At 41.3% G+C, this 15,745-nt stretch overlaps 1 protein-coding gene and 1 non-coding gene across 2 annotated transcripts in view; both read left to right on the top strand.

Moving 5' to 3' along the window:
• The window catches only part of TRIM28 (tripartite motif containing 28), a 31,636-nt gene that overhangs the window by 7,503 nt on the left and 8,388 nt on the right, over window positions 1-15,745 (top strand). Inside the window, exons 2-8 of the mRNA XM_075839379.1 lie at window positions 10,044-10,153; window positions 11,814-11,946; window positions 12,730-12,862; window positions 12,952-13,068; window positions 13,617-13,731; window positions 15,251-15,397; window positions 15,477-15,591. Coding sequence (XP_075695494.1) covers window positions 10,044-10,153; window positions 11,814-11,946; window positions 12,730-12,862; window positions 12,952-13,068; window positions 13,617-13,731; window positions 15,251-15,397; window positions 15,477-15,591 — 870 coding nt within the window. The remainder of the gene's footprint in view (window positions 1-10,043; window positions 10,154-11,813; window positions 11,947-12,729; window positions 12,863-12,951; window positions 13,069-13,616; window positions 13,732-15,250; window positions 15,398-15,476; window positions 15,592-15,745) is intronic.
• On the top strand, window positions 9,702-9,842 carry LOC142662785 (small nucleolar RNA SNORD94). The gene has a single exon (XR_012850998.1). It is a non-coding gene; the product is annotated as a small nucleolar RNA SNORD94 (small nucleolar RNA).

Genomic DNA, 15,745 nt, shown 5'->3' with positions numbered 1-15,745 from the left:
GATCGATAAGATCGGATTCCAAGTTGGTCCCATTTAGATAAAACCTAGCGGCTTCAATACCATGTTTATGTTCAATAGAGGTATAAAGTGACTCCACGTCGCATGTCACAAAGAAGTCATCATGACCCATGTAAACCCCCTCTAACCTATTCAAGACATCAGTGGAATCACGAATGTACGATGGTAATTCACAAACAAGGGGTTTAAGATAATGGTCAATGAAGCGACACACAGTTTCACATAAACCTCCATTGCCCGAAACTATCGGTCTTCCTGGAGGGTCCACTAGATTTTTGTGGACCTTAGGGAGCAGATACAGGGTTGCTAAAATGGGTTTATCAACAATGAGACCATCAAGTGTGGTTTTAGGTATAATATTGGATTCAAAAGCCTTCAATAGAATTTGATCTAATTGGGTTTTAAAACTACCTAGAGGACATCCATCCAATCTTTGATAACATGACACATCATTGAGCTGTCTAAAGGCTTCTCTCTCGTATTTGTCAACAGGCCACAATACCACATTTCCACCTTTGTCAGCTGGCTTAATAACCACTGATTTCATTCTTTTAAGTTGTTCAAGGGCCTCCCGTTGTGCCCTATTCAAATTATCATGTGTACGATGTGAAGACAATTTACTCAATTCATTGGTAACCAGTCTCACAAAGGTGTCGACTGCGGGACACATGGACAAAGGAGGAAATGTGGTAGAGCGCCCCCTGACTCCCACCGGGAATTTAGGTTCAACAGTTAGTTCTTGTTCTTTTAAAAGCTCATCAAGAGCCCTGAGGGCCTGTTGTTCATCCTTTCCTGTGAAAAGTTGCACATCATATCTAGAAAAGTGCTTTTTGAAAAGCAGTTTCCTAGCAAAAAGGTGTACATCCTTGACAGCCTCAAAGAAATCAAAGTTAGATACTGGAGAGAAGGTCAAACCCATTCCCAACACTTCCAACTGTGCCTGCGTTAATATCTCATTGGACAAATTAATTACCTTTAGTTGATCTTTGCCTGTCTGTTCCTGAGGTTCATCCCTCCATCTAAAGGCTTGTTTCTTTTGTTTTTGCCCATTAGATGTCCAGTGTCTTGCTCCCATCTTGGGCGTTTGCCTAAAAAACGACCAGTTGATGGTCCTTCATTAGAGGATGAGGATGTATAACCCGATCGTGATCTAGATCTTGATCTTGACCTCATAGATTGTTGCCAGTTCCACCTAAAGACACGATCATTTTGGTAATCGGAGAGATCACGCTGAAATTTCTTCATTTTAAATTGTTGGATCTCTTTTTCCCATTTAAGAAATTCACTATCTAATTCCCTTTCAAAGGTGACCATCTCATCTGCCGTCATCTTTGCCTTCAGATCTTGCTGTAGTGGTTCAATTTCACTCTCAAGTGCTTCAAGGGTCTGTTTATCACATCCTATCAATAACTCTAACATCGTTCTGGAGCAGACTTTACATGCATCTTCCCACCTCTGTCTGAATAGGTCGTCATCAACTGGAAATGAAGGTGTAATTTTAACTCTCAATCCCCTAGGGATGATATCCTTACTGAGGTAATGCTCCAGAGAAGCCTTGTTCCACCATGTTCTAGTCCGCTTTTCCAATAAGAATTTTAAACGTAACTGAATATCTCTATTCAACGGTGCATAGGTGCCAACCTCTGAATGTATATCACTTTTAAAAACATCTGACAACTGGGTGACCCAATTTTGGTCACGACCACGATAATCCATACCAGGACCTGTATTCACCAAAAAGACAATAATTAAGCCAAAAAAAGAATACCTATAAATTCAAGGTCATATATCAATGAATAAAGTTGCATATATGGGACCCCATGCATAGTAAACACCAAAAAGATATCCCCATATGCTATAATAAAACAAGATCAAACGTATCTTAGAAAAAATACAAAATGACTTTATTAAGGACAGACAACACAGTTGATCAAGACGATTTTAAAAAAATATAACCACCCATAAAAACAATGTACAACAGTACACAGAAGACAGTGTTGAATATAAGGCAGGGCAAACAATGGTAGTATAACAATATCAACGACTATAAAGTATGTATACTGATAATAATCACCATAACAAGGGCCTATAAAATAGTCACAAAAATTGTAAAGTCACAGTCATGGAGAGGAACCTCATTGAGACCTCAAGATACGCATACCAAAAGACCCACCATGCGCCATTCCACTGCCACAACACTGTCAGAACACCCCAACGCGCGTTTCGCACCTGGCTTCGTCAGGGGGTGCTGAAAGAGTGTGATCAGAGGATTTAAATAAGGGGTACACAGCTGAACGGTGTACCACACTTACTTGTCCATAGGATGTTCAGCTGGCGCCTGCACGAGGAGAGGCAGCACCTCAATCACGCAGTGCACGGCGTCCGGAAGTGAGCAGTGCGCAACTGCACAGAGCCCAAGTCCATGTTGCGCCGTGAACTACATGATGAACGGCCCCCCGCCCCGCGCATGCGCACAACAACCACAGACCACCGCATCCATCTTGGAATAGGGCAAGGCAACCGCAATTGCCCATATCCAAGAGATGGAGAGCGGTATGAATACATGAGCGCTATTCACAGTTAGAATATATTTATATATGTTTACTACATTACAAAATAGCAAAGGCATTCTAGATGAGAGTATATTTAGACATCCTGAAATGTACGGAAATAACATAAATCACACATTGGTTCCGATAGATCAAATACAGGCAACAGTATATCATGCAATAATATAGATGAACAAAGTGTACAGAGGGGGACCCAATGCATGCCTAGGAGCCCACTGTGCACACCAGTTAAAGATATTAATGTGAAATATCACCATATATATATATACATATATGACCAAACATCATACCTGATTAGTTAGATGGATAAAAATATATGAATGAAAGAAAGAAGTGTAGAAATAAAAATATAAATTGTGACATAAGTGGTTTAAATGCATACATGACAAACAAGTAGATGTATGAAAAAATGCACATTTACAGTACATGTATATAAAGACAAAATAATCCTATATATTACAAATTGTAAACGTGCATGAACACTAATGTGAATATATGGCCATATGCATACACATATGACCAAAAATAAAAATAGATGTATGTGTATGAATGGACCAAATAGGTCACAAAGAAATATATATATGTGAGTGTGAAAGAAAATATATAATATATGATAATAAGAGTGCAATTAGAGCACAAAAGTGAGACATCAAGAAAGATAATTCAAATAATAAAGAAAAAGTGAAAAAGACATATGAATAGAAAAAAGCATATGATAATCAAAAACGTGTTAGAGCAAAACATCCATCAATGTGGTAATGCATCCATGAAATTCCAGGATAAAAAAACAATCCACTCCAAGAATGCCTGTATCAGACCATGAACAGAAATGTCGCTACTGATACCTAATGCGATCATCGCATAACCACAGAATCAAAAAGAAGAAAGGTTAAAGAACCAAACATTATATTGCAAATGTAACCTAATAAAGTAAACAACGAAACCACATTAGTATCAAAACATATAAGATGACTTCCATAATGTGCCTTCGATGCACCCATACACCTCAATATAGCCATGCACCTCATGCGCCTCCAATATAACCGATACAGTCCACTCTGAAAAGACAAGCAAGCAAAAGTTAAATAATAAATCCTCCCTACACACAAAATGATAAAACATAACAGAGGTTGGCACCTATTAGAAATTTATAAGAATGGAGCGAAACTAATCATTTCATTAAGCCCCTTAGGAAAAACGGTTTGTAGTTTCACTATCCATTTGCATTCACGTTGGGCAAGGATTCTCTGAATATTACCCCCTCTATTTCCTAGGGAAATCTTATCAATTCCCCTGAAGGTGAGAAGTCTCCAATTACCTTGATGATGGTCACGAAAATGACGAGGTATCGGTTTAAGTTTGCTTAACTTTTCAGGATCATCAGTTTTCATAGCGCCCTTTATGTCCCTTACATGTTCAAGGATCCTCACACGGAGTTCTCTAGAAGTGAGACCCACATATATCAGTCGACATGGACAAATGGCATAATAAACCACAGCAGTTGAACGACAAGTGATGTTGTGACAGATTTTATATTGTCTTGACCCAGAAGAGTCACTGAAATCTAGAGATCTAGTCATAAGGGAACATGCCCCACAGTCACCACATGGGTATGAACCCCACTTTGGTCCTTTGGAATTGAATATAAAGCCTGAGGTAGGAGCTACATAATGACTCTTAACTAATATATCCCTTAGATTACGTGATCTACGTGAAGTCATAAGGGGATAATCTGATAGCACTACACTCAGATCCATATCAGTGTGGAGAATTGGCCAGAACCTCTCAAAAATCGATTTCATTTCTCTCCATTGGGCATGATATCCAGTGATGAACCTTACCTCTTCATTACTGTTCTTTTTCTTAAATTTAGGTATAAGTAGGTCACTTCGTTGCGTATTTTTGGCTCTCATGTATCCTTGCTCAATATCCATAGATTTGTAACCTCTAACACGAAACCTGTTTGAGAGGTCAGCGGCCTGATTCTCAAAGGCTGATTCTGTGGAACATATCCGACGTGCTCTTAAAAATTGTCCCGTTGGAACTGCTCTCAGTGTCTGTGGAGGATGAGATGATTTGGCATAAAGGAAGGAATTGACTGATGTACTTTTCCTGAAAATATCAGTGACAATTGATCCATCTATGTCACTAGTGAGTCTAATGTCAAGAAACTCAACATCAGTGCGACTTATTTTAGAAGTCAAACGGATGTTGAGCTGGTTGACATTCAGATCCTCAAGAAACTTGTCAAGCTTCTCTTTTTCACCATGCCAGAGAAATAGTATGTCGTCGATGAAGCGCATCCATATCAGGACGCCTCCATCATCCGCATCAGGCAACTGAAGATTCTGCTCCCACCGGCCAAGAAAGAGGTTGGCATATGAGGGCGCACAAGTGGCCCCCATTGCCACTCCCCTCTTTTGCAGAAAATATCGATCCTTGAAAAGGAACAGATTGTGATGTAAAACAAAATCCAATAGTACAATCAAAAGATCGATAAGATCGGATTCCAAGTTGGTCCCATTTAGATAAAACCTAGCGGCTTCAATACCATGTTTATGTTCAATAGAGGTATAAAGTGACTCCACGTCGCATGTCACAAAGAAGTCATCATGACCCATGTAAACCCCCTCTAACCTATTCAAGACATCAGTGGAATCACGAATGTACGATGGTAATTCACAAACAAGGGGTTTAAGATAATGGTCAATGAAGCGACACACAGTTTCACATAAACCTCCATTGCCCGAAACTATCGGTCTTCCTGGAGGGTCCACTAGATTTTTGTGGACCTTAGGGAGCAGATACAGGGTTGCTAAAATGGGTTTATCAACAATGAGACCATCAAGTGTGGTTTTAGGTATAATATTGGATTCAAAAGCCTTCAATAGAATTTGATCTAATTGGGTTTTAAAACTACCTAGAGGACATCCATCCAATCTTTGATAACATGACACATCATTGAGCTGTCTAAAGGCTTCTCTCTCGTATTTGTCAACAGGCCACAATACCACATTTCCACCTTTGTCAGCTGGCTTAATAACCACTGATTTCATTCTTTTAAGTTGTTCAAGGGCCTCCCGTTGTGCCCTATTCAAATTATCATGTGTACGATGTGAAGACAATTTACTCAATTCATTGGTAACCAGTCTCACAAAGGTGTCGACTGCGGGACACATGGACAAAGGAGGAAATGTGGTAGAGCGCCCCCTGACTCCCACCGGGAATTTAGGTTCAACAGTTAGTTCTTGTTCTTTTAAAAGCTCATCAAGAGCCCTGAGGGCCTGTTGTTCATCCTTTCCTGTGAAAAGTTGCACATCATATCTAGAAAAGTGCTTTTTGAAAAGCAGTTTCCTAGCAAAAAGGTGTACATCCTTGACAGCCTCAAAGAAATCAAAGTTAGATACTGGAGAGAAGGTCAAACCCATTCCCAACACTTCCAACTGTGCCTGCGTTAATATCTCATTGGACAAATTAATTACCTTTAGTTGATCTTTGCCTGTCTGTTCCTGAGGTTCATCCCTCCATCTAAAGGCTTGTTTCTTTTGTTTTTGCCCATTAGATGTCCAGTGTCTTGCTCCCATCTTGGGCGTTTGCCTAAAAAACGACCAGTTGATGGTCCTTCATTAGAGGATGAGGATGTATAACCCGATCGTGATCTAGATCTTGATCTTGACCTCATAGATTGTTGCCAGTTCCACCTAAAGACACGATCATTTTGGTAATCGGAGAGATCACGCTGAAATTTCTTCATTTTAAATTGTTGGATCTCTTTTTCCCATTTAAGAAATTCACTATCTAATTCCCTTTCAAAGGTGACCATCTCATCTGCCGTCATCTTTGCCTTCAGATCTTGCTGTAGTGGTTCAATTTCACTCTCAAGTGCTTCAAGGGTCTGTTTATCACATCCTATCAATAACTCTAACATCGTTCTGGAGCAGACTTTACATGCATCTTCCCACCTCTGTCTGAATAGGTCGTCATCAACTGGAAATGAAGGTGTAATTTTAACTCTCAATCCCCTAGGGATGATATCCTTACTGAGGTAATGCTCCAGAGAAGCCTTGTTCCACCATGTTCTAGTCCGCTTTTCCAATAAGAATTTTAAACGTAACTGAATATCTCTATTCAACGGTGCATAGGTGCCAACCTCTGAATGTATATCACTTTTAAAAACATCTGACAACTGGGTGACCCAATTTTGGTCACGACCACGATAATCCATACCAGGACCTGTATTCACCAAAAAGACAATAATTAAGCCAAAAAAAGAATACCTATAAATTCAAGGTCATATATCAATGAATAAAGTTGCATATATGGGACCCCATGCATAGTAAACACCAAAAAGATATCCCCATATGCTATAATAAAACAAGATCAAACGTATCTTAGAAAAAATACAAAATGACTTTATTAAGGACAGACAACACAGTTGATCAAGACGATTTTAAAAAAATATAACCACCCATAAAAACAATGTACAACAGTACACAGAAGACAGTGTTGAATATAAGGCAGGGCAAACAATGGTAGTATAACAATATCAACGACTATAAAGTATGTATACTGATAATAATCACCATAACAAGGGCCTATAAAATAGTCACAAAAATTGTAAAGTCACAGTCATGGAGAGGAACCTCATTGAGACCTCAAGATACGCATACCAAAAGACCCACCATGCGCCATTCCACTGCCACAACACTGTCAGAACACCCCAACGCGCGTTTCGCACCTGGCTTCGTCAGGGGGTGCTGAAAGAGTGTGATCAGAGGATTTAAATAAGGGGTACACAGCTGAACGGTGTACCACACTTACTTGTCCATAGGATGTTCAGCTGGCGCCTGCACGAGGAGAGGCAGCACCTCAATCACGCAGTGCACGGCGTCCGGAAGTGAGCAGTGCGCAACTGCACAGAGCCCAAGTCCATGTTGCGCCGTGAACTACATGATGAACGGCCCCCCGCCCCGCGCATGCGCACAACAACCACAGACCACCGCATCCATCTTGGAATAGGGCAAGGCAACCGCAATTGCCCATATCCAAGAGATGGAGAGCGGTATGAATACATGAGCGCTATTCACAGTTAGAATATATTTATATATGTTTACTACGGTGCATAGGTGCCAACCTCTGAATGTATATCACTTTTAAAAACATCTGACAACTGGGTGACCCAATTTTGGTCACGACCACGATAATCCATACCAGGACCTGTATTCACCAAAAAGACAATAATTAAGCCAAAAAAAGAATACCTATAAATTCAAGGTCATATATCAATGAATAAAGTTGCATATATGGGACCCCATGCATAGTAAACACCAAAAAGATATCCCCATATGCTATAATAAAACAAGATCAAACGTATCTTAGAAAAAATACAAAATGACTTTATTAAGGACAGACAACACAGTTGATCAAGACGATTTTAAAAAAATATAACCACCCATAAAAACAATGTACAACAGTACACAGAAGACAGTGTTGAATATAAGGCAGGGCAAACAATGGTAGTATAACAATATCAACGACTATAAAGTATGTATACTGATAATAATCACCATAACAAGGGCCTATAAAATAGTCACAAAAATTGTAAAGTCACAGTCATGGAGAGGAACCTCATTGAGACCTCAAGATACGCATACCAAAAGACCCACCATGCGCCATTCCACTGCCACAACACTGTCAGAACACCCCAACGCGCGTTTCGCGTTATGTCACAATTTATATTTTTATTTCTACACTTCTTTCTTTCATTCATATATTTTTATCCATCTAACTAATCAGGTATGATGTTTGGTCATATATGTATATATATATATGGTGATATTTCACATTAATATCTTTAACTGGTGTGCACAGTGGGCTCCTAGGCATGCATTGGGTCCCCCTCTGTACACTTTGTTCATCTATATTATTGCATGATATACTGTTGCCTGTATTTGATCTATCGGAACCAATGTGTGATTTATGTTATTTCCGTACATTTCAGGATGTCTAAATATACTCTCATCTAGAATGCCTTTGCTATTTTGTAATGTAGTAAACATATATAAATATATTCTAACTGTGAATAGCGCTCATGTATTCATACCGCTCTCCATCTCTTGGATATGGGCAATTGCGGTTGCCTTGCCCTATTCCAAGATGGATGCGGTGGTCTGTGGTTGTTGTGCGCATGCGCGGGGCGGGGGGCCGTTCATCATGTAGTTCACGGCGCAACATGGACTTGGGCTCTGTGCAGTTGCGCACTGCTCACTTCCGGACGCCGTGCACTGCGTGATTGAGGTGCTGCCTCTCCTCGTGCAGGCGCCAGCTGAACATCCTATGGACAAGTAAGTGTGGTACACCGTTCAGCTGTGTACCCCTTATTTAAATCCTCTGATCACACTCTTTCAGCACCCCCTGACGAAGCCAGGTGCGAAACGCGCGTTGGGGTGTTCTGACAGTGTTGTGGCAGTGGAATGGCGCATGGTGGGTCTTTTGGTATGCGTATCTTGAGGTCTCAATGAGGTTCCTCTCCATGACTGTGACTTTACAATTTTTGTGACTATTTTATAGGCCCTTGTTATGGTGATTATTATCAGTATACATACTTTATAGTCGTTGATATTGTTATACTACCATTGTTTGCCCTGCCTTATATTCAACACTGTCTTCTGTGTACTGTTGTACATTGTTTTTATGGGTGGTTATATTTTTTTAAAATCGTCTTGATCAACTGTGTTGTCTGTCCTTAATAAAGTCATTTTGTATTTTTTCTAAGATACGTTTGATCTTGTTTTATTATAGCATATGGGGATATCTTTTTGGTGTTTACTATGCATGGGGTCCCATATATGCAACTTTATTCATTGATATATGACCTTGAATTTATAGGTATTCTTTTTTTGGCTTAAATATTTAGTTTGTGGCTCTGCATGATCGTTACTCTTCATAGTGATGGTCCTTAAATTAGTAGCTGACCATAAAGCCAAGACAGCCACTACCACCCCACCACCCCCTCCAAAGTTTTTAGGTCATGGAGAATTGAAGTTCATGGGAGGGACTGTGTAGTGTAATTGTGCATCCTCGATAATAAATGATACATGTAGTTGTGAAATAGTGGCAATGATGAGTTGCGCAGGGGTACGGACCTCGGCTGAATCATGGGAGCCGAATGCAGAGCTGGATATTCTGAGATGGTTGACGTGTAGTTGGCTTCTTGGAACTGGCCTGCATGAGTAAGACGCCCACCTGAGCCACATCGCTGTACTTAGGAGCCCTTACGTTTAGTCTGTAGAGCATGGGTTACTTATACCTGGGATTTCTTACGCTCGCCATACATGATCTAATAGCAAGGGTGGTTACCAGTGAAGAAATCAGTGAAAAGTTACATGTTCAGTAATTTATAAGATTATGTATTTGATCATTTGCTTTTTCTGACTTGATCTTTTGTACACACAGTTATGGTTCACTGTCCAGTGTGTAAGAATCAGTGCTTTCAGAAGGAGATTGTTGAGAACTACTTTCTTCGAGAGGATGCCGCCGCAGAACAAGCCGCCGAACCCATTCAGGTAAGACTGAGCAACGTTCTACCATATCGCTGTGTAGGAACCTGTGAAGACGCATCATTTACTTGAGTAGAATATTGCACTAAATGTTTAAGAAGTCTCAAAGTTAAAAGGGAACAGGCAATGGTAACAATCTAGAAGATTTCTGTATCTGGCAGAGGGAGTTTGCCACTGATGAGTGGTACAGAGCCAAAGTCTGCAGTGTTACAGCCAGTACGATGTCTCTAGTGGCTAATATGAAGAACACACGTATCAGCCTCTCCTTAAAGAGGCTCTGTCACCAGATTTTACAACCCCTATCTGCTATTGCAGCAGATCGGCGCTGCAATGTAGATTACAGTAACGTTTTATTTTTAAAAAACGAGCATTTTTGGCCAAGTTATGACCATTTTTGTATTTATGCAAATGAGGCTTGTAAAAGTACAACTGGGCGTGTTGAAAAGTAAAAGTACAACTGGGCGTGTATTATGTGCGTACATCGGGGCGTTTTTACTTCTTTTACTAGCTGGGCGTTCTGACGAAGTATCATCCACTTCTCTTCAGAACGCCCAGCTTCTGGCAGGTCACGCTGTGACGTCACTCACAGGTCCTGCATCGTGTCAGACGAGCGAGGACACATCGGCACCAGAGGCTACAGATGATTCTGCAGCAGCATCAGCGTTTGCAGGTAAGTAGCTACATCGACTCTTACCTGCAAACGCTGATGCTGCTGCAGAATCATCTGTAGCCTCTGGTGCCGATGTGTCCTCGCTCGTCTGACACGATGCAGGACCTGTGAGTGACGTCACAGCGTGATCTGCCAGAAGCTGGGCGTTGTGAAGAGAAGTGGATGATACTTCTCGTCAGAACGCCCAGCTAGTAAAAGAAGTAAACACGCCCGATGTACGCACATAATACACGCCCACTTGGACTTTTACTTTTAAACACACCCACTTGGACTTTTGCAAGCCTCATTTGCATAAATACAAAAATGGTCATAACTTGGCCAAAAATGCTCGTTTAAAAAAAAACAAAAACGTTACTGTAATCTACATTGCAGCGCCGATCTGTTGCAATAGCAGATAGGGGTTGCAAAATCTGGTGACAGAGCCTCTTTAACTGTAATGCATCCATACAACTTAGTTCTACCCATAGCCATGTAGTGTGGATGACTGGGAGGATAGGTCAGTATTCTTGATATAATAACTGGAGGGTGGGGAGACTATATGAAGTGTTTGTACCATCCACTAGATATGTAATAAAAGTTTAATTAGGAGTAAGTACTCTGACAAGTAAGATCCCACTTATCCCAAGCCACTTATCAGGAAATGTGACTATCTTTGCATATCTAGTCTAGATACCATAAGTTTATGCAGTGAGGAGAATTTATAGTATTTGCAACATGTCCACTTATCTTGCTTTTCCACTTGCGAATTGTATCTGACAAGTTTATGAAACAAAAGCAAAAAACCACACCTATTTCTGCATCAAAATGTAAAAACCGCTACTAAAGACGCTCTGTTTGGATTTTATATGCAGAATTACCTGCGGTTTTGATGCAGATTTTCTGCTCCAAATTACGCAATGTGTGTGTAGACTAAAGAGTGATTGCTTGACTATATGGCTGAATTGTTCCAAAATCTTGTTTAAAAGCAAAAAAACAAATCTTTCAATCTTTGTGCAGAGATGCACCAGCTGTGAGGACAATGCCATAGCTAATAGTTACTGCATGGAGTGCACAGAGTGGCTTTGTGAGACCTGTGTTGAGGCCCATCAGCGAGTCAAGTACACAAAAGATCACACTGTCAAAGTTACAGGTGAGTGGTGTGTGAATTTATATGTATTTTGTGACTTCCAATGCGGGAGTAGTTATGGGTTAACAGATTTCCAGCCTAAATGGGAGCTGATATAGTCTGAGGAAAGCAGGAAAACTTTGCCCAAAGTGAATGTCCTACTGCTCTCCTCCTATGTTATGTGGCCCATGTTGTCTTTGCTGAAAAAAATGGGAGCAAGCGCCTAGCAGCCTGTGCTGTAGGAACTGTCTATATTGGATAACCTACGGGGGACAGACTTATCGATGGTGTGGTAGGATTAATTTACCAGTTGGTGAAAATGGTGCACGTGACACGATAAACTTGTCACAACTCCCTAGGCATGTTAGGGCCTATTCACATCAGCGTTGTCCTTCCATCGAGGGCTTCTAGAGGTTTGCGTCAGTTAACCCCTCAACGGAAAGGCAAATAAACCTTCGCTTTCGTTTCGCTCACCATTGATGGTCGACTGCGCTATTGATTCTGTCAAAACAACGGAACCCTGTCAACGGTGACCAACAAACCTTCAGCAAAGTTTCCATCACCATTGAGATGAATGGTGAGGGAAACGGATGCTAAGGTTTCAGTTTGCCTTTCCGTTGAGGGGTTAACCTGACAAAAACCTCCGGAACCCCTCAATGCAAGGGCAACGCTGATGTGAACAGTGTTAGAAGCATATGGCTTAGAATTTTGTGCCAGAAAATGGTGCACATGTTTAATTTGGTGTATTCTGTGATGCCGCCTGGACACTTTTTTTTTTTTTTTGTAAACTTTTTTTGTTTTGTTAAGGTGGCTCTAAAACCGAACCCGAACATACAGTGTACTGTCCAGTCCATAAACAAGAAGCCCTCATGCTCTTCTGTGATACCTGTGACACATTGACCTGCCGTGACTGCCAACTGCAGGGACATAAGGATCATCAGTATGTAAAAGGTTTAGGTTTTGTAATTTGACCACTTGATTCTAAATCTGACTTCATTCTAACTTCTCCTGTTTATGATTATTTTCTAGGTATCAGTTTTTGGAAGATGCAGTTAAAAACCAACGCAAAATACTCTCTGCACTTGTGAAGAGACTAGGAGAAAAGCATGTACTTCTACAAAAGTCAACCAAGGATGTTCATTCTTCGTAAGTAGAATGGAACCAATATGTTCTAGAAATCCGCTGTAAACAAAGTTCAGTGAACCTCCATTTGTGATATCCGCCCTGACACTCGCTATGGAGAGATGGTACTCCATGCTTTCTGGCAGTTCCGTGGTGACCATTGACGCCCAGCCAGTTTTGTTGATGGGTCCTATTTTAATAGGACCCGTGCACGGTCCTTTTGGGTCATCGTATGGAGGTACACTTTAATAAAGAGTAGTACATGGGAAGTATATAGCATTGGATGAAATTTGATACACTAACTTTTTGGATCCCTGTACCTTTTTGTCTTGGTCTATGAGTGAAGACGTAATAGCATTTTGACTGCTTCTCAACATACGTTTTACATTGGTGTATAAAAAAAAAAAAAGCTCTAGCCATGGACGCCCCCATGTACTCTCTGTGCCTACTCCCTTATGAGTAACCGCTTAGTACTTGGCCATTGCATCGCACTAGTGCTCTTGGATAAACCAGGGAGAATAGACAGATTTTAGCTTTTGCTCGTCCTTTTAAACAGTCTTCATGTGTTGTAGGATTCGCCAAGTAATCGATGTACAGAAGAAATTACAAGTAGATGTGAAGATGGCGATCTTGCAAATTATGAAGGAACTGAACAAGCGTGGAAAACTACTTGTGAATGATATGCAGGTCTGTTTACTACCATAATGCCTTTTAGGGGGAGCTCGCACAGTTTTTTCTTTTTTGACGTGGGAAAACTCGCCAAAAAACATCCAAAAAATGGCTCCCATTGATTTCAATGGGAGGCAGAGGCGTCCCCCCCCCCCCCGTGAGCAGAAAAACAGGCTCGCGGGGAAAAAGGGACATGCCCAGTCTTCGGGCGTTTACGCCTCTGACCTCCCATTGACAAATCGGAGGCAGAGAGCGTATTTCGCGGCGGTTTGAGGCAGATTTTCCTCCTGCAAAAAACCCTGTGAACTCACCCTTCGGCTATGTTCACACGGGGTATTTTGCCGAGTTTTTTGACGCGGAAACCGCGTCGCAAAACTCGGCAGAAACGGCCCGAGAATGCCTCCCATTGAAATCAATGAAAAAAGCGTATTTCTCGCTGTTTTATGCCCGCGGCGCTCAATGGCCGCGGGCGAAAAACGGCACGATAATTGCCGCGGAAATCGGCGTGCAGGGAGAGGAATATCTGCCTCAAAGTTCCAAACAGAATTTTGAGGCAGATATTCCTCCCCCAAAATACTCAGTGTGAACATAGCCTTACATTGGTTTGAATGCACTTCGTGTATAAATGGAGCTTAAAGGGAATGTGTTGCCAGAAAAACATGTTTTTGTTTTTTTTTAATTAAACATTTAGTGTAGGTGATTAAACATTGTTCAAATTTTTTTTATTTTTTTCACGAGTCAGGAAATATTATAAATTAATTCTAATTTATAATATTTCCCATTGCTGGTCACTAGATGAGCTGTTCCCAAAATTGCAGCATTGCAAAATTGGGTAAAAATCCCTCGCTCTAGTGAGCTCTCAGCATCCCCCCCCTCCTTTATCATGGCTAGTGCCGGGATAAACGAGGGGTTTGAACGGTCTAACCTCCTACACTGTGTGTCGCCATTTTTTGAGCTAACACACAGTGTAGAAGGTTTACATACAGTAGTAAACGTACACAAACACGAACATACATTGAAATCTCTTAACTGCTCCTGCCGCCGCGGCTCCCTCCGGCCCGTCCGCTCTGTCTGCTGCCGCTGGTCCAAGTGCACAAGTCCGGAAGCCGCGACCGGAAGTAGTAATATTACTGTCCGGCCGCGACTTCCGGTCCACAGGAAAATGGTGCCGGACGGCGCCAATTTCAAATTGGACTGTGTGGGAGCGGCGCATGCGCAGTTCCCACACAGACGGCGTACACAGAAGTGGATGGGACGGGACCCGTTCGCAGTCTCTATGGGACTGTGGCTGCCGTATTCCATGTCTGTATGTGTCGTTAATCGACACATACAGAAATGGAACAAAAAATGGCAGCCCCCCATAGGGAAGAAAAAGTGTAAAAATAAGAAAGTAAAACACGAACACACAAATATAAACGTTTTTAATAAAGCACTAACATCTTTAACATATTAAAAAAAAAATTGTGATGACACTGTTCCTTTAAGTGTAATTGTTTACTTTTTTCTTTTTTTTTTTGCTCTTTCTTTTAAATCTTAGAAAGTGACAGAAGGACATCAGGATAAATTGGAGAAACAACACTGGAATATGACCAAACTGCAAAAGCACCAGGAACACATTCTCCGCTTTGCTACCTGGGCACTGGAAAGTGATAACAACACGGCCTTACTGCTCTCTAAGAAACTGGTACGGTTTGGTTTCTTTAATATCTGTGCTGTTCTGGTTACTTCTGTCCTTCAACTAAGACTTTTTTTTTTCCCCCCAGATCTATTTCCAGCTGCACCGTGCTTTGAAAGTGGTTGTAGACCCTGTTGAGCCATTGGGAGACTTGAGGTTTCAATGGGATGCCGATACCTGGACAAAACATGCAGAGTTTTTTGGTAAGAATTTGAAAATGTTTTTGCTTCCCCCCCCCCCCCCCTCCCCGATCGAATCTTGTTCATTATTTGTATGACTTTACATTAGTTTTGTTGGCGGGGCCGTGTCTTGGAGGGTAGCGTCTGTTATGGGCAAACATGCTGTAATTCTGCTGTA

The sequence above is a fragment of the Rhinoderma darwinii genome, chromosome 10, assembly GCF_050947455.1.
Source record: "Rhinoderma darwinii isolate aRhiDar2 chromosome 10, aRhiDar2.hap1, whole genome shotgun sequence".
Taxonomy (NCBI): Eukaryota; Metazoa; Chordata; class Amphibia; order Anura; family Rhinodermatidae; genus Rhinoderma; species Rhinoderma darwinii.
Note: the sequence above shows the minus strand (reverse complement) of the source record. Positions and strands in the feature narration are given on the sequence as shown.